Below are 19,808 nucleotides of genomic sequence, written 5' to 3' on the forward strand. Positions count from 1 at the left end.
TCCAAGGGTGCCAATTATTTTACAAAATACAACAGCAAAAAATATTAAAGGAAACTGTGTGTATGGCTGTAAAAGTAGTAACTATAGATAGATGTTGTTTCCTTTACTGATATACAAAGTCACATTTGTTTCTGCAGAATATAAATAATATATACTACATTTTTATAATTATAATTATTTGTATTTATTTTATTTCATTTTAATTAATTAATTCTTCAGATAAGACCAGGTAGATCAGACGACTGCATCGTCCTGTTCTGTAGGTTCTCTGTTGTTCAGGATCATGTAAGAAGCTCTCGGCCACTCCACATAAACAATTCAGTAATACACAATGTAGCAAAGAGTTACATCTGGATATAAAATACTTTTTAGACTTGCTTAAGATGATAAAAGGGTTAAAGACGAGCAGCAGAACACACACAAGGTTGGCTTGACACGGCAGACTAAATACTGTGGAACCAGCATTTCTGGAGGTCAGGGTCAAAATAACCTCCAAAAGCTTCATGAGGAACAACATGAAACACTTTGCTAAAATTATACACACACACACACACACACACACAAGATAAACTTAACAATACGTTCCCTGACAAATTCTATAACATTTAAACATTTAACTAAAATCAGAACAGAGAAACAAAACGATTAACAGATAAATAAAGAAGCAGTTTGTTGCAGGTGGGTTATGACGTGTACAGAAGGGACACGTGGGACATCGTGACGTCTCAAATTCTCCATTCTTATACATAGAAACCTTTATATATGACATAAACAGAACAGCCCAGAGGACTTCTGTACGAAACCAAATTAGTTGCTGCAGAGCTCACACACACACACACACACACACACACACACACACACACACACACACACAGCGTTAGTAAACCCAGCTGACAGGAACCCACTGTGGCTCAGCGTACAGTTTGTCCACAGCCGTGTGCAGTGTCTCAAACGCGGTGTCCAGGTTGTCGTTCACGACGGTGAGGTCGAAGTAGTGTCCGTAAGTCTGCAGAATGCGAGCGCTCTCATCCACTCTCCTCTTCAGATCCATGTCCTGAGAGGAAAAATACTTTGTTAATCAATTTGTTCATGTGTTTGTGTAAAGAGACCCACGATACCGTGATCAGGTCCAGGTGACACGTGACTATCAACACTAACGTGTAAGCAGGTATGAGTGTTAACGCATGCTTTCATCATAACAAAATCTGGTTGTGAATGTGGGTTTTGTCAGGCCACTGCTCTCTCCTCAGTACTGCAGACCGTCTAGACCTCGTCTCACCCACGTGCTGACTGAGAGATTAGTGTAATTTACGATTGTTAGAACACCAGTGATGTGGAGTGAAACATTATTTTTTTTGGGTTTTTTTTTTTCCAATTTTCTCCCTAATTTAGTCGTGGCCAATTCCTCCCCGTCACTAGGGGGCTCCACATTAAGGCTACTACTACCACTCAGCCGGGAGGGCCGAAGACTATCATGGGTTTCCTTCGAACCGCGTGACGTCAGCCGACTGCATCTTTTCAAACTGCTTTTCAAACAGACTCGGAGGAAAGCGCTATCCGCTCCTTCTGCGTGCGTGAGCTCACAGACGCCCTGATTGGCTGTAGAGCCGTGATTAATGTGTGAGCACAAGTACCTCTCACCCCTCCCCTCTGAGAGAGCTCGGCCAATCAGCTCTCTCTGCATCAGCCGGAAATCGAACCAGCGCTCCCCGGATGATAGGGCGAGCGCTTTACCACTTTATATCACCACTCACCTGGTCCAATCAGATTACTCGGTCGGCACTAACTCATGTATAAAGTCATTTAGTCATTTAAAGTCATCTTATATTTATCTATATATTTTTTCTTCCCAATTATTCTAATTCTAAACTAAACCCTGGCACAGGATATGGCCGACCGCATTAAACACGAACACAACACAAATTATGTACGAATCATAAGTTCAGGAACAGTACAGTGATAACAGGACATCATTCACACCTTCTCATTCTGTTAATCAATCCAGCCGAACTGTTAAGCAGTTTTTACACTATAAACCGTGCAATTAGAATTAATATATGTTTGCTTAAAAATACATTATAATTAAGCAATATCACATTCAAGGCCATGCTGTTGTGCTGGAGCCCAAGCGATGTGAACGAGAGTCAGGGGTTAGACACGGACTTGGGATTCAGCCTCGTGTTACAGCTCTGTAGCTCACACTACACATGAACAGAACAAGGCTGAGAGTTTAGAGGATTCAGATTCAGAACAACGGAGCAAAGTGTTGTTTAAGATGATGTAATGTTATCAGATGCGTCTTCATGCTGAAAGTGATGGGTTTGACTCTTTCTCTCTCTCTTCTCTCCAGCACTGTGGACCGCACCGAGCTACCCGTCCTGCGACTGTCCGTTAGTCTACTTAACGATTGTTAGGACACCAGAGACGCGGAGCGATACACATAGTTAAATGTCCCAGTGCTGTTCTGCTCTCTCATCCAATCAGATCACTCACCCGCCACTCACTGATGTATAATGACATTTAGATCTTACTATATTTTTGTTTTACACCTGTTTTAGTTCCAACTAAACCCTGACACAGAATATAACCTACTGCATTTAAATTGAAGCATTTTAATGATAAAAGCCCCTTTCTGGTCACCCAAAGTCACCTTATATGAAACAAATCATAAGTTATCATACTTGCAAATGATGCTGTGTCATAGTCGTGATCGAGTCACATTAAGTCAATTGTTCTACGTTAATAATTATTTTGCATCGTTTGTTACTAGAGAAACATTTCACGTGCATTACTGCTTCCACTTCCTCATTAGTTCAATTCAATTCAATTCATTTTTATTTATATAGCGCTTTTAACAATTGTTATTGTCCTAAAGCAGCTTTACACAATCATAAGAATTATTTAAGTTTGTATGGAATGTGAATGTGTATGAATCAGAATGATCAGGTCGTCCCTGATAAACGAGCCGAGGGCGACGGCGCTGAGGGAAAAACTCCCTGAGATGGTAATAGGAAGAAACCTTGAGAGGAACCAGACTCAACAGGGAACCCATCCTCATCTGGGTGAAACAGAGAGCAGGGATTGATCTGCACTCATACTGGGTGTTAGTTGGCAGTCAGTTCAGTAGATCAGTTGATGTTAATTGATGTTAATATTTGATTGCATAATTGATTAGTAACTCCAGCACATTGCCCTGCGTTTGTTTCTGCCCACAGCGTCTGGTCTTAGGATGACATCACACACATTTCCTTGTTGCTTCCTGACTGGTATTTAAACGCCTCAACATGTGAATGATTTTTTTTTTTAGTTTTTTTACTATTTTATTCCAGCTGAAACACAAGCTCATGTCTTTGGTATGTTAATGGAGTTATGTTAGAGTGAAAAAAGGATAAACAAGGTAAACAAGATAAAAAGGTAACACTTTATTATAACTACACCCTATGAATCATTAGTTAAGCATTGGTAACTAGTTAATCAATCATTTATAAAGCATTGTTCCTGCATTAATAGACATTAGTAAGCAGTTTATAAATACAGCTATACATGCTTTATTCTTGCTTTATAAGCATCTATATAATATGCTTAATAATTGTATTTTCATACTTTATTAAGAATCTGTTAATCATTTCTAAATTAAGCATTACATTATTTAAAAACCGATTAGTTAGTAATTGTAAGTGGTTCATGAGATCATTTAGAACGTGTTAGTAAATGATTCATAAACCATTTGAATGCACATTTATACATCTTATTATTCAGACATATATTAACAGTTTGTCAGTGTGTTAATAAATGCTTTATTAACACACATTCCTACTGTCACTCATAATTAATTTAGGTAGTTATAAAACATTTACTAGCTGTCAGTTAATGGTTTTTGTGAGCTCATCTAAAGTGAGGACTATTTATGCCTTGTAAAGGGTATACAAATGAGATTTAAAGGCACATTTATCTTCTAAACAGAAAAAGGAAAACACAACACAGAGGGAAACATAAAAATATTTATTTCAAGATGCAAAAGAAATGAAACCGTACAACTGTATCAACAATCAGTACCAACAATGGATTATAAAATACAACAAATTATATTTTTATAAAAAATAATGATAATATAAAATATTTCAAAACTTGAAAAAACTACTTCAGTATTAACTTTTAAACATCAGTGAACAGCAGTGCAGACCGTTCATAATTTTGGTGAGTTCACTTCCGTTTAAGGGGCAACAGCTTACCAGAAGCCTTAAGGGCTTTAATTCTATCCTCAATTGCTGAATTATCATTAATTGCGGCAGCACACTGTGTGGCAAATGCACTTAGTTTAACCTGACTGCTGTGGTTTTTAAGAAGATCCTTAAATTTGTCAGGTGCAGCAATGTATAGCTCTGCGATTGGAGCATTGACTGCTACTGTGTTCCGGTCCACGCCAACACGTTTGAAAGCAGCTGACATGGTCCCTCCTTTACTGAAGTGCCGAAGAATTTTTTTGTAACGGGACACTACCTGCTGTGGTGTTTGAGCTGTAATTCAGAAAACACAATATTATTGTTAGTATTTGGTTTTGATATTCTTACACACCAATTGACACACTTACACACCTGACTCATAAATTGTTTCAATCTCCATCATGACACAAAGTTGTTTATTATACCGGCGTGCGGTAATAGTATTATTTTTTATTTGGTATAAAATTTTGATATGTGGATCTGATTTATTTTTTACACAGTGCTTTAGCTAACCAAAGAATACTTCTCTTAAAGGAATTTGTTTTATGTAGTTTACTGTATGTTCTTCCAGAGTGAAGTAACTGGTTCCTTATGAAATTATAATTTAATGCAGTAAATGCAGCTTATTAAGTCACCCTCTAATTTGTTTTAAGTCTTTTACAAGGATTTAACAAAACAAAAAGTGTTAAAGCTTATGTAGATGGTCTTCCAGGTTATTCCTCTAAATCCCCAATGCAATTTTTATTTTTATTGGAACCAGCCAAGAGAAACAATTGTACAGCAAAAATACACTGCCATTAAAAAATTGGGAGCAGTAAGACTGTATTTTATTTTTTTTAAATAAGTCTCTTATGCTCATTAAGGCTGCATTAATTTGATCAAAAATGCAGAAATAAATGTTATTACAATTTAACAATAACAGTTTTTAATTATAATACTCTTTAAAATATCCTTTGTTCCATTAATGCAAAGCTGAATTTTCAGCATCATTACCCCAGTCTTCAGTGCCACATGATCCTTCAGAAAGCGTTATAATATGCTGATTTATTTCAGTGTTGGAGACTGTTGTGCTTAATTTTTTTTTTTTTTTTTTTTTGGGGGGGGGGGGAATCTGTGATCAGGATTCTTTGAAGAATAAAAAGTTCAATATTTATAAAAAAAAATCTTTACTATCATTTCTTATCCATTTAACACATCTTTGCTAAATAAAGGTATTATTTCTTTTTAAAGAAAATGTATTGACCTTAATTCTTTCTATTTTTAATAAATGCTTTTCTTACTGTTTATTCATCAAATAATTTTTGGGGAAAAGTATCACAGTTTCCAAAAACAAACAAAAAAGCAACAATTTATTTTAAAAATCAATTTATTAGATTTATAATTTATAAGACTATAGTAATGACTAATAAAAAATAGCTTTAATGACAAGAATTAATTATATTTTAAAGTATATTAAACTAAAACACCACTATTTTAAATTGTAAAAAAAAAAATCTTATTTCTTAAACAATATTACTGTTTTTTTCCCCTTTATTTTTCCTTACTTTAAATGTTAAAAATATAACTGATACCAAACTTTTGAACCCAGCGTAAACAGTGGCAAACCATAAACCAGTGACTGGTAAGGGTTTAAATAGCATTCTAACCTCTTTGACGTGTCTTCATTTCCATTTTCTTTGACTTCTTGTGATGCTTTTTTCCTTTCCCCTTGCTTTTCGTCCTCTTCTTCTTCCTGTCCACCTCTAATGAGGATGTAGAGGACGAGTCAGACATAGTTTCAGAGGAAGATTCATCTGAGCCATCACTGGAGGAATCTGATGATAAGGGAAGTGCCTGACTGGAACCTGTGTCCTCTCTATTAAGAGCTGTTAAAATGGATACATACATAAGGCTCACAGTTTGCATCACATGGTATGCAGGAACACAAATCTGAACTCACATAATAACAACAGTACTGTAATTTAAAAACGTGTTGTGAGACTTACCAGATGCCAGTTGCTCTTTTAAATAGTCCCTCTCCTTGGTCAGCTCATCAATTTTGTCTTCTACTCTCAATTTATACACCTCCAACTCATGGGATTTGTTTTTGTCTGCCAGGTGTGCAGTGGAGGCCAAGGAGACACCTATTTGAAAGTAAATGTACAAAATTGAAAGTAATGTACTAAATTAACTGAGAACTTTCCATTTACTTTCTTGTTATCTAACAAACTCTTATCCCAGGCCACCTCTGTACATTACATTAAGAGAGTCAAATTTTGAATGACAAAAGTGACATTTTGACAACCAGCCTGCCTGAGAGAGCATGCAGTACAGTGCATCGCATCGCTCCTGCCCCCGCCCCCCCTGCAAGCCCGGTGTTATGCTCTAAAATGCCCCCCCTGCCACACACACACACACACACACACACACACACACACACTTTTTAAAATATTATATTAGAACATTAATTAATAGGTTTGTGGTTTACAAATTACAAATGATAACAAACAAATTTAATTATAAAATGAGCAATATTAAAAAATGTGTATAGGGGAAAAATACATAAATGATATATTTTTTCATATACAAAATGTATATTTTTATATTGCTTATTTTATAATAAAAATCGTTTCCTGTCATTTTTCACCACAAACAATATTTATTTAGTGTAAATTGTAATAAATAATTTGTTATTTGTACATTGACAAACCCCTACAAAAGAAATGTGCCATAATCATTTTTGGGGATTTGTATTAATCGTCTCGACGGCTGTCACGTGCCTAGGGTTATGTAGGGGGGGCAATCCGTGGCAGGGGGGCATTTTAGCGCATAACACCGGCATCTAGCCATAGCTTGCTAGCCATCAATAATGTGTGTCAGTAAACAGAGTAACATACTCACCACTAGTGCCACTGACGCACGTCTTCTCCAATGCATCCATCTCCACGTTGTCATTCTTTTTGCCCCGGGTCCGCACGCCTTTTCGACTTTTGTCGGAGTTCTCCATGTTAGTTAAAACACTGCTGCTGCACAATTCCTTTGTCCCCCGTTGATGACGTATGAACACGGAACTTTTCCCTTGTCCCGTATTGATTACGCATGAAAGCGGGAGCGCAATTTCTCCCGCTCCGTCAGATCAAAAACTAACTATTGCTCTACATTCACCACTTTCTAAAGTAATCGTTTAATTAATAATAATAATAAAATAATAATAATAATAAAAAATGAGCAGATTCACCCGGCTGAAGAAGCTTATTAACAAACCCAGCTCTATAAAAAACACTCTGAAGCTTATTAAGTGGCTTCAGAGAAGGAAACTGCTAAAAACAAAAATGAAATGCAGAATATGCCATCAGAACATGAAAATGAAGAAAAGGGCAAACAGTGGAGATCAACATGCTTGGTAAGTAAAAAAAAATAAAATAAAATAAAAAATAATAATAATAAAAAAAATAAAAAAAATAAAAAAAAAAAAAATATATATATATATATATATATATATATATATATATATATCTCACATGGTAGCCCTAGAAAAGTGGGTTTTTGGATTATATATATATATATATATATATATATATATATATATATATATATATATATATATATTAGTTTATTAAATATTATATATTAATTATTATACAGTTTATTATATATATATATATATATATATATATATATATATATATATATATATATATACAGTTTATTAATTATTAATTATGTCAATATTTATTTCATTGTTTACAATAGGATTTGTCAACAAGCAGTACATGAGGGAAGGGCAAAACAAATGTCTGTCAGGCACAAATAAATCTTCAGTGGATCAAAGATCTCCTTCAGCAAGTGGATGCAGTTCATGTACAGGTAGTAATATAAATATGTACAATGATGGCCAAAATTATTAGAACCATAGTTTTTTTTACCAGCTAAAAAATGGTGTCAGTAGGAAATTTCAGTTAACATTTCCAAACATTAATTTTGCCATTGATTGTAATAATCCAGTGATCCATCCATTTTTGTTTTGTCTAACAGCAGCCAGTGCTCCACTCAGAGATCTTATCCCATCATCATCATTTTCCAGTCCTTCAGGAATGACATGAAGAAACAGAACAAACTGAGACAGACTAAACCCAGAAGAACTGTGACAATGTCGCCAAGATGCTTCAAGAAACCTACCTGCATACTGCAGTACTGTTAACAGTTTTATGCATTTTTTTTTCATTCATTCATTTAAAACAACTTTTGCCTTTGCAGGTAGGTCTCTTAAAGCATCTTGGAGACATTGCCACAGTTCTTCTGGATTTAGTCTGTCTTTTGTTCAGACTAAATACAGTTTGTTCTGTTCTGGATGATAATGAGAACAGATCCTGTGTGGCTGTTGTCAAACTCTTTGTGCAAACAAAAATCACACTGGATTATTACAATTAATGGCAGAATAAATGTTTGGAAATGTAATCTGATATTTCCCACTGACACACTACAGCAAACAATACAAATAACTGACCTTAAACCATTTTAGCTGGTTACGCCAGATAGACATGATGGATGACAGAATTGCAAGTAGTTCAGCTACTCTTACTAAAATGGCAAAGAAAATAAGGGAGGTCTGTGTCATAGCAGTTGAAAGGATGAGAAGGCGTACAGGCCAGCAAATCGGTGGAAGAAGGGAGTTTGTTGTGATCGACGAAAGCCATTTTCGTCACAAAAGAAAGTTATGTTATAGCAATAGTTAATGTAAATAAATGTGTAAAATGGCTATTTTTTTATGTCTGTATTTGTTGTGTTTTTTCTCCATTAGTATGGTAAAGGAAGAATGGCTGGAGGGTGGAAAAGAAAGAAGTGGGTTTTTGGGATGTTAGGTGTGAAATATCATCAGCAGCAAAAATCTAGAAAACCTATTCTACGTCTTCTGGAGAGGAGAACTCAAAGAGATCTAGTGCCCTTGGTTGCGCATCATGTGAGGCCTGGGTCATCAATTATCAGTGACGAGTGGCGTGCTTATCGCATACTCCCTGAACTAGGGTACAACCATCACACTGTCAACCACAGCAGGTGGTATGTAGATCCCCACACTGGTGCCCATACCCAACATATTAAGAGGGGCTGGAGATCCTACAAGGAGCAGATTTGGAGGCTTAGAGGAAATCGCACAGAGAGTTTGCTTTCTGACCACCTTGCAGTGATTGAGTGGAATGAATGGCTGGCAAAGAAACACTCTGATGGTGCATTTGGCAGATTGATTCATGACATTTTAAGGAGGTACAAGTAGTGAAATGTAATAGTTTGAAATGTAGATTTTTTTTGTTTTATTTTTATTTTTTGCTTTTATCAAAATTTTGTGTGGCTTTTTTGCCACTTCTTTGTGATTCACTATTTGCACAATCACCCAGCCATGAAACAAACTTTTTTGTTGTTGTTAATTTAGTTACTTTTGTTGCTTATTTAGTTAATTTTTCTATTTTATACCTGACACTGCAGAAGTATATTTTAAATTTTATTTCATTGAAACATTCATCAAGTGCATATTTGTTGTTTTTATTTTTACAGAGGTTTATTTTTCATATTATATCAAATTATTTTATATTAATTTATATGTACAGTTGTATGGTTTATTTATTTTTTTGCATCTTGAAATAAATATTTTTATGTTTCCCTCTGTGTTGTGTTTTCCTTTTTCTGTTTAGAAGATAAATGTGCCTTTAAATCTCATTTGTATACCCTTTACAAGGCATAAATAGTCCTCACTTTAGATGAGCTCACAAAAACCATTAACTGACAGCTAGTAAATGTTTTATAACTACCTAAATTAATTATGAGTTACAGTAGGAATGTGTGTTAATAAAGCATTTATTAACACACTGACAAACTGTTAATATATGTCTGAATAATAAGATGTATAAATGTGCATTCAAATGGTTTATGAATCATTTACTAACACGTTCTAAATGATCTCATGAACCACTTACAATTACTAACTAATCGGTTTTTAAATAATGTAATGCTTAATTTAGAAATGATTAACAGATTCTTAATAAAGTATGAAAATACAATTATTAAGCATATTATATAGATGCTTATAAAGGAAGAATAAAGCATGTATAGCTGTATTTATAAACTGCTTACTAATGTCTATTAATGCAGGAACAATGCTTTATAAATGATTGATTAACTATTTACCAATGCTTAACTAATGATTCATAGGGTGTAGTTATTATAAAGTGTTACCGATAAAAATATATAACTAAGTCTGATGGGGTTTTTATTAAATCCTCCTCATGTGAATCGTGAAGGATTTACACACTCGTCACACTCGTATGTGGTTTTTCTCCAAACTATTGCCACAAATTGAATTTTTTTGTTGTTAAAAATGCGACTGAAATCAATTACATGGCTGGATGTAAAATATGACTTCACGTGTGTTTATGGAGAAGTGATAAACATGTTAAAGGTAAAAAAAATGCGTTATGGTTTCTCAAAGCCATTTCTTTGTCGCAATCTCAGAGTCCAAGTCCAGATGTTTCCTTAAATTTCTCGTGCTTTATAGGGAAGCTGCAGTAATAATGGGCTGTGCGTGTGTAGTTGTTCACAAACAGTACGACTTCCACTTCCTCATTTGTGACACAGCGGACTGAGAGCTGATGGAGGATCACTAAAGGCAGAAGAGAACTTATTATGCACCATGTGGCCTTGTTTTATTACCAACATCCAACATCATTTTGCTACAATAATAAACAGAATTAACTTTATTTTTTAATGCTTTGGCACTTTGGGCAGTGATTAGTCAAGGCCATCGTTACCGCATCGTTATCGTCGTGTGTTTGGGGAAATGAGCTGATAAACTGATCCACAGCACCAGACTCAATGCATCACTAGCTCTAAGTCTCGCTCCGGATTATTGCCTGATATGTCGGGACATTCGCTCCTCTTTCACTGCAGTTTGTCTTTGTCCACACTCTCACGGTAACTCATTAGCATTGCTGGAGTTTGGCGTTGAGGCAGACAGGGCGGTGCCCCTCAAGGAGCTGCAACATGGCACCACACTGAACTGAAAAGAGGTGCAAATAAAACAGTTCATGCACATACGGTATATTAGAACTGGAGAAATGAACGTGTTAACAGATTAAAAAACAGTGCGTCTATCATCACCATTGTAAGGTGTTCTTCTGTACCCACCACTAGGGTGCGCTCTATACGGATTCACTACGTAGACTTGAGTTCATCAGACTTTTAAAAAAATTTAAATTCAGTTTGAACTGAAGTGATGTTCTTGTAAAAATGAATAATTATTTATAACAAGTTATAGTTAATCAACGCATTTTAAGATCTCATTTGAGTGACATGCTGGTAGTCACACAATGTCACATGACCCGAGCGCTCAAGAATTAACATGATATAAAACCACGAGAAACTCAAGAAGAAGTTTACTTCTGTGTGTGTGTGTGTGTGTGTGTGTGTGTGTGTGTTTGTGTGTGTGTGTGTGTGTTGGATATAAGTTAGTATGCATGTTTAATAGTTTTTGGACTACCATGTAATAAGACCATCGACGTACTGAGAGCTGTTTGGTGGTGATTCCAGCCTGGACAGCGGCTGAGTGTAAAGCTTTCAGCGTCTCGAACTCAGGAGCGGCGATGAACACCACATAGGGCATAAACTCCGCTGTTCTCAGCACCTTCAGAGCCTGTGGGAAGAAACATGGTCTTTAGTATGAGTTCATCTGCGTCCAGGACTGATCAGATCACTTGTAGACTGTACAACATGTGGACTGTGTCACAAGAGATGACATGAATTAGGGAATTAGAACAGAACTGAAATACACTGGAACTAATGCACAGATATAAAACTGTATTTTATTTCCAGTGTGAATTAAATTTGTCTTATTTATTTTTGGTCTAAGGATCAGATCAGTTCAGTTCAAATCATTGGCATCATCTTAATAAGAAACATTATTGATAAAGTGAGGAGGCTAATTTGGAATTAAACAGCAGTGACAGTGGATTTAACAGAACGGGAAACAAACGAAATAAACCATCCATGTAGGGAGAGAAAAAAGGAAAGGACACGCAGGGTTAGTGCTCTCCCTCTCTCTCTCTCTATTTCTCTCTCTCTCTCTCTCGTGTGTTTGAGACAATACGCTGGTGGCCAACACTATTAACTCAACTTATGCCGTGTATTATAATTCTCGCTGTGCATAGAAAAGTGAGATGTCATTAATTAGTTCTCACCTTTCAGGCTGAAGAGATTTTGTTAATGGATCGAGTGTGTGTGTGTTAATGACCAGGTTCCACAGGTGTGTTTAGGTGTTGGTGTTTTACAGCCCGAACTGAGCTGGACACCAGAGTACTGCAGATGTGTTTTTAACTGTTTATGTCCAGCAGGTTTTGAAGAATAAAGAACTTCATACTAAATATTGATTGTAATATAATTTCATTGCATAAAATAACAAATAATTCTTAGAATCTTTAGACCACTTTATTTATTTATTTATTTATTTATTGCGTAATGTCCACACGTCTGTTGCTTCGTGTCAGGGGCCTATATAGACATCGGTCCAGGTGTCATGCATCCCCCTGATTGCCATCATGGCGTTGTTGCCTAGCAACTGCACGTGCGGGTGGATGCGGGCCTGCCTGACTGGAAACCGTGGAGCCTGTGGGTTTGCCTGCCACAATACCCTCAATGTTACATCTTCAATACCTGGATGACCTTCAGTTATTTTCAGGAATTGTCCGAGTCTCATGGTATGTAATTTACATTTAGGTATTTAGGCAGACGCTCTTATCCATTTTTATCTCATTACACATCTGAGCAGGTGAGGGTTAAGGGCCGCGCTCAAGGACCCAACAGTGGCAACTTGGTGGTTGTGGGGTTTAAACCTGGGATCTTCCAAACCATAGTGCAATGCCTTTAACCACTGAGCTACCCCTGGTCATGACAAATAATGCTTCTTCTTTTCCTTCTGAAAGAGGAACTTCACTCCCACACTCCCACATTCACTGACTTTATAGCAAACAGTTATGGAGAACTAATGACGTAGAATGAACCACCAGAACAGGATGTGTTTCCTTTCCAGTCTGGTTTCCCCTTAAGGTTTTTTCCCCTGTGGTCTTTGGAAGTATTTCATCACCACTCCAGACTCTGGCGAGCTTATTACAGATTTTAATCTATTTCTGGAAAATGCCCAGGAGTCCAGCTGATAAAGAGCTGCCTGTGTCTGGCCGAGTCCAACAGATTCAGTTCCATTTTATTTATATACGGTACAGACACTGAAAACAGCTTTACAGAAATATACTAAGTCCAGGTATAAATGTAAAATATATAAATATGTTATTAATGAGCAAGACAGACACAACAGTGGGGACAGGGATCACGTCCTCCTCTGGGTGACACCGGACGGTGAGGTTATTGGAAAAAATAAATCAAAGCAATTAATATGAAAAAGATAAATACTAAAAATAAAGCAGTTGTGTAATTTATGAGTAACTTCTGAATATCAGCGTCTGAGTTCTTCTGATTTCATCATAAAACTTAAAGTCTCTTGTTGTCTCTTGCAGTCCTGAGCACATCGAAGGACATGTAGACCAAAGCTTTTTGGCAAATGTACTGTCAACCTGACACCGCCAAACGTCATGGGCTCGGAGCCCCGTCAATCACTCAAGTATCTCTAATTGAATCTGATTTCCCATGGGCCCCTTTGACCGGTGACTTGGCCCCAACACGCACACACACACACACACACACACACATATATATATATATAAAATCCTAAAAACGCTCCTTGTGTTAGATGGCTGCATTAATAATAATATTAATTGAATGCACTGTGGAGGATATTAAGACAAACGTGTGTGTGTGTGTGTGTGTGTGTGTGTGTGCGTATCAGTGGAGATTTTGTACTTATTAAGAAGAAATCTTAGTTGAAACAGGCCAAAGCTAAACTCAAAAATATTTTAATGTATGTTAAAGAAGAGAATTGAATGGTGTGAGTTTATGCACCTGGGGGTTGACGTCCAGGATGCAGGTGCGTCCCGTGTTCACCACCTCATGGACGGAACTCATCTTGGTGCCATACAGGTTGCCGTCGTACTCGCCGTGCTCCAGGAAGCATCCCAGTTTAATGTCCATCTCCATGTCCATCCGTGTCACAAACCGGTAACTCTGACCATTGTGCTCGTCCTCTCGTGGTCTTCGAGACGTGACTGAGTGACAGGAAAGGATGTAAGGACGTGTCTCTGCGTAAGACACGTGGCCTTTTCCCGACTGAATTGTCAGAGAGTGGACAAGCTCTTACATTCATGCATTTGTCTTTCTCTTCCAACAACACTTGAAACCTTTTCTGTTTTTAAACACATCTAAAAGTGACATCTCCAAAGAAATATCTGATTTTTAAAGGCCAGATTGTTGTATGAGTGTGGACTGTCCCAGAGACAAACAGCTGAAATCCCTCTTCTAACGATTAACAGCAATATGGTTCAGTTTTAAGAAGAGTAACTATGAGGTCAACCTGCGCCTCCTGAAAGACATCTTTATGTTTTACTGAGAATCAGTTCAGAGTTTCTCCTAAACAGCGCTGGGACAGTCCTGTAGATCTCCCACACTTCTCTTTATGTCTATCTAACTCAGTGTTCTTGGGTCGATACCAAACAGTGTGTTGCCACCAGTAAAAAACGCTTCACAAATGAAAGTGAATTAAATTAAATTGATTGGAATAGTGTACAATGGGAAGCTAGTGCGCACTGTAAGGTGTAGAATCTCTTGTTCCACACATTAAGTAGTTCCCTTAATCAGGGGTTAGAGACGGAGTTGGAATTCGGCTTTGTGTTAGATGCTAGTTAGCTTTGTAGCTCGTGTTAGCCGTGTAAGCAGGGAAGTGAGTCATGAACCCGTCACTATGCTGACCTCATGATGACTGGGAGGAACGCAAAAGGGAAACTTTAGTGAAGCTACTAAAGAGTCAAAGAACAGTATTATTAAATGTCTTCCGCAAAGTAGTTCTGTGACTGGTTTTGAATGTTTTTGGCAGGAAGCTGCTCTCTTCGCTTTCTGTACCGTACAGACCGACTCTCACACGTGCTCATAAAACTGCTAAAGGAAAAGTGAACAAAGTGCTCATTAGAAATGTAACCCATAGAGCCTTGTTACACACTGTTGAACTGACAAGTGGATGTTTATAACAACTATTTAAATTTTGACCGGGAAAGCAATTCAATTCAAAGTTTAAATGCCATTTGAAATGTTAATGCCCGTACTCACATGGTACTGTGGTTCCATAGCGGTCAGGATGTAGCACCAGCAGGCGGTTCTTCAGGCTGCGGCGTCCCACGCCCTGCGCTCCGATCAGAACCAGTGTTCTCCTCTGGAATGGAGGCATGCATGCTACCTCCTCATAGATCTGCAGCTCATGACGGTCAAAGTCTACAGTATGTTCCATGTAATGCCATTAAATACAACACATTCATTCACATCCGCATCCAACAGCTGGGTGTCAACATCCATCAGAGAATAAAGCACTGAGGGACGTACCTGCATTCCTCGAAGTCATGTACATCTTTTTCTTCTTCATTTTACCGTTCACTGTCCCACATAAGATCCCTTGCAGTAAAAGGGAAGAGGATCCAACAGATTATAAACACAGACAAATTACTGTGTAGTATACACCATGGGTAAAGGTCAAATCAGGTCCAAAAAATGTAGCCAAAAGTCTTTAAGACCCTCTAGTGTCTGGCAGCAGGACAATATTCAACTGCATCCACTTCAGTGTTATTGAACAGGAAGGACCTGAAGTTATAGTTTAATTGGCATCTTTACAAATTATTATTGGAAATACTGTTGTTATTTTTATAGATAAATCTTCACCCTGGACAATTCTGTAGAAAAGCCCCGGCATTGAAAAGATTAAATACCCCAATCAGCCACAACATTATGACCACCTGTGTAATATAATGTAGTTCCTCCTAGGACCTGGACTCCACTGGATCTCTGTGGTATCTGACACCAAGTCGTCAGAATCAGATCCGATTTGTTTTAAGTTCTTTATTGTAATAGGTTTTCCGCCATGGATCAAACTTGTGTTGTCATTGGCTTGTTGGAAGGTAAACCTTCGGCCCAGTCTGAGGTCCTGAGCACTCTGGAGAAGGTTTTCGTACAGGATATCCCTGCATTCATTTTTCCCTTGATTGAAACCAGTCGCCCTGTCCCTGCAGCTGAAAAACACCCCCACAGCATGATGTTGCCACCACCATGCTTCACTGTTGGGACTGTATTGGACAGCTGATGAGCAGTGCCTGGTTTTCTCCACACATACCTTTTTGAATTAAGGCCAAAAAGATCTATCTTGGTCTCATCAGACCAGAGAATCTTATTTCTCACCATCTTGGAGTCCTTCAGGTGTTTTTTTAGAAAACTTTAGAAGGCTTTCATGTGTCCTGCACTGAGGAGAGGCTTCTACAGAGATCTGTGCCTTGCCACGATTCTGTCTCTGAGCTCTTCAGGCAGTTCTGTTGACCTCATGCTTCTCATTTGCTCTGACATGCATTGTGAGCTGTAAGGTCTTATATAGACAGGTGTGTGGCTTCCCTAATCAAGTCTAATCAGTATAATTAAACACAGCTGGACTCAAATGAAGGTGTAGAACCATCTCACGAATGATCAGAAGAAATGAACAGCACCTTAGTTATATATATATATGAGTGTCACAGCAAAGGGTCTGAATACTTAGACCCATGTGATATTTCAGCTTTTCTTTTTTAATAAATCTGCAAAAATATGCATTGTCAACAACAATGGTTAGTTAGGTGAAACATGTCAAAGTCATGACCAGATGAATGACAGGACCAAGGTTCCCCAGCAGAACATCACCCAGAGCTTCACACTGCCTCCACTAGCTCACCTTCTTCCAATAGTGTCATCTCTTCCGCAGGTAAGTGACACACACACACACACACACACCTGGCCATCCACATGAGATTAAAGAAAAATGTGATTTATCAGAACAGGCCACCTTTTTCAATTGTTCTTATCTCACGTACCCATTGTAGAAGCTTTTGGTGGTGGACACGGGTCAGCGTGGGTGCTCTCACCAGTCTGCAGCTACGCAGCATCATATGCACAGCTTTGACTTTTTTTAGCAATTTGAGGTACAGTAGCTCTTCTATCGGATCAGACTAATCTGGTGAAAAACTAAATATGGTGAAAACATTAAAACTTAACCTTACTAAGGCCTGATAAATGGTGTTAAGTGGGAGTAAATGGTTCTACTATTATGTATGTCCAGTATTGTGTAGGTTCCCCTTGTACCACCGGGGTGGCTCTGGCCCCTTGGGACGTACTGTAGGGGTGTGCCGTGGTGTCTGGCACCAGGACATCGGCAGCAGATCCTTCAGGTCCAGTGGGTTGTGGGGTGGAGCCTTCATGAATGATGATGACATTGGTGCACATGGTTTTATTTTGAACATCGTATTCTTTTCATGTCACCATGTGGGTTAAATTAACATCGTTGTGACTCTGAACTGCCATAAATGTCTCTCAAAAGTACCAGATGCGAGGGAGGTGGAGAGGACATCACCTCAGGTCTCCCCACTGCGAGCCCGACTGTAGGCGGAGCAGGAAAAATTCACATCTAACTGTGAATATAAACTGTACTGTACAGTTGGACATGAAAATTCCTTCTGTTTTGTGTTAAATCGTTAATAATAATATATGAAATCAATCTGAAATTGTTTATTTTGTACTTTTTTTTACATTATAAAAACCTGCTATTATAAATTTATTGTACATGTATCCAGATGTTCATGTTTAGATGTACCTGTACTTTCCAAGTCCTTTGCAACAAAAGCTTTCCTTTTCTCCTCCAGAAACTGACTGGGAATTAACCCTGTAGCTCCTCCCACCTTATGACACGCCTGTCAAAACAACACAAACTTTGAGTGAAATGTTTCCATTCACCAAATTGACCGCAGGCTTTTCCCAAAGCATTGAACCCGTACCTGCCACCAGTTCACGTCCTCCCTGTTCACTATCTGAAGGACGTCACCTGTCTTGAAGGCGAGTGCCGCCTCTCTGCACGGAATCAGATTGTCATTGGCCGGATTGTAGTCGAAATGTGGCTTCACATAAACCTAACACAGAGATGATGGGAGGAGCCAGTCAATTATCTCATCAGTATCACAAACGCACACTAAAATAAAAAGACATTTGTGTGGATACCATGGCTCCTCAAAGGGATTTGAGCACAAAGAGCCCTGATACCCCGTGAGCTCCTGAGCGCCCCCACAGGCAGCATGCGGTATGAGCGTGTCCTTGTGTTAGCGATACCTGTGGTGGTGCTGCTGCATCTGTGTAGCTTGGCAGGATTTTAAAAGTGATTCCTTCACTGCACTCCTTCAGGATCTCCTGTAACTCCAGGGGGTTGTTACTCACTTCCTGTCCATTCACTTCCTTTATGATGTCCCCTACATGGAGCAGGCCCTGTCTGTCAATCATCCCACCGTGAAGAATCCGAGCGATCACCAGGTCGTTCTTCTCCACCCGGAATGTGACCCCCTATTTTAAACACACACACACAAACACACACACACACACACACACACACACACACACGTTAATACGAAGGAAAATCCAGCACTATTTCTCTAAAACAGATACTTCATCATCACAAATGCTCAGTTCATCAGAAATACACACTCCCTCGTCCTACAACACCAAACCACACACACTAACCAGAGGCTCTCCTGCTCTCTTGCGGACGCCGATCATCCGGACAGCATCGCCTTGCATGAGCGCGTTGTTGACTGCTCTTTCTATAGCCGGTTCGACGGGACGTGAAGGAGGAGCCTCATATCGCTTTGATGCCACCATATCATGAGCCTCCAGGAGAGACTGAGACATGGGGGAAGTAAGGGACATTCATGAAGAGACAATGGGAGAAGAGAAGAGAATAAACAGGATGAGTTGAGAGGAGAAGAGAAGAGACAGTGAAAATAATAATCCCATTGATGTTCCACACCTGGAAGTGAGGCTGCTGTAGGATCCTCAGTAACTCTGAGACTCGTTCGTCTTTAACGTTCAGGCCGCGGATCATCCCGAGGATCTCACTTATTAGTTCAACATTATTGTCCTGCACCGCCTGTAACTTTACATCTTCTAAACGCTCATGAACCTGCACACACACACACACACACACACACACACGTTAGCCAGGAGTTACACTAATGACTAATGTAAGTGAGTGAATAAATGAGTGATGAATGATCAGTGAGTGGGTGAATAAGTCAGTAAACAAGTGGATGATAGAGTGAATGAGTGAATAAATGTATGAGCTGCATGAGTTGAGGGAGTGTTTGAGAATAAATGACTTTATGAGTGAGTGAGTAAGTGAGTGAGTGAATGAGTGAGTGAGTGAATGAGTCAGTGAATAAGTGAGTGAGTGAATGGGTGAGTGAGTGAGTGAGTGAATGAGTGAGTGAGTGAATGAGTCAGTGAATAAGTCAGTGAGTGAATGGGTGAGTGAGTGAGTGAATGAGCGAGTGAGAGTGAATGAGTGGGTGAGTGAGTGAGTGAGTAAATGAGTAAGTGAATGAGTGAATGAGTGAGTGAATGAGTGAGTGA

The 19,808-nt window shown here is 38.4% G+C and overlaps 2 protein-coding genes across 3 annotated transcripts in view; both read right to left on the bottom strand.

Moving 5' to 3' along the window:
• Nucleotides 1-185: 185 nt before the first annotated feature.
• pals2b (protein associated with LIN7 2, MAGUK p55 family member b) overlaps nt 186-19,808 on the bottom strand; it is a 23,492-nt gene continuing 3,869 nt past the window's right edge. The window contains exons 3-12 of one of the 2 annotated variants that reach the window (XM_053490344.1): nt 19,207-19,359; nt 18,921-19,079; nt 18,516-18,743; nt 18,188-18,319; nt 18,007-18,103; nt 15,726-15,794; nt 15,456-15,617; nt 14,199-14,401; nt 11,755-11,883; nt 186-1,054 (exon numbers count right to left, since the gene is read on the bottom strand). In XM_053490344.1, the coding sequence (XP_053346319.1) occupies nt 878-1,054; nt 11,755-11,883; nt 14,199-14,401; nt 15,456-15,617; nt 15,726-15,794; nt 18,007-18,103; nt 18,188-18,319; nt 18,516-18,743; nt 18,921-19,079; nt 19,207-19,359 (1,509 nt within the window). In that variant the 3' untranslated portion in view covers nt 186-877. Of the gene's footprint in view, nt 1,055-10,958; nt 11,251-11,754; nt 11,884-14,198; nt 14,402-15,455; nt 15,618-15,725; nt 15,795-18,006; nt 18,104-18,187; nt 18,320-18,515; nt 18,744-18,920; nt 19,080-19,206; nt 19,360-19,808 lie in introns of those variants that run through there. The other variant, XM_053490345.1, reaches the window with a different exon arrangement.
• On the bottom strand, nt 4,198-7,303 carry LOC128516051 (coiled-coil domain-containing protein 106-like). The gene is made up of 4 exons (XM_053490346.1): nt 7,104-7,303; nt 6,209-6,346; nt 5,870-6,088; nt 4,198-4,517 (listed from the first exon to the last, which is right to left on the bottom strand). Exons 1-4 carry the CDS (start codon nt 7,207-7,209, stop codon nt 4,204-4,206), a joined length of 777 nt encoding a protein of 258 aa, XP_053346321.1. The 5' UTR covers nt 7,210-7,303; the 3' UTR covers nt 4,198-4,203.

The sequence above is a fragment of the Clarias gariepinus genome, chromosome 28, assembly GCF_024256425.1.
Source record: "Clarias gariepinus isolate MV-2021 ecotype Netherlands chromosome 28, CGAR_prim_01v2, whole genome shotgun sequence".
Classification (NCBI taxonomy): Eukaryota; Metazoa; Chordata; class Actinopteri; order Siluriformes; family Clariidae; genus Clarias; species Clarias gariepinus.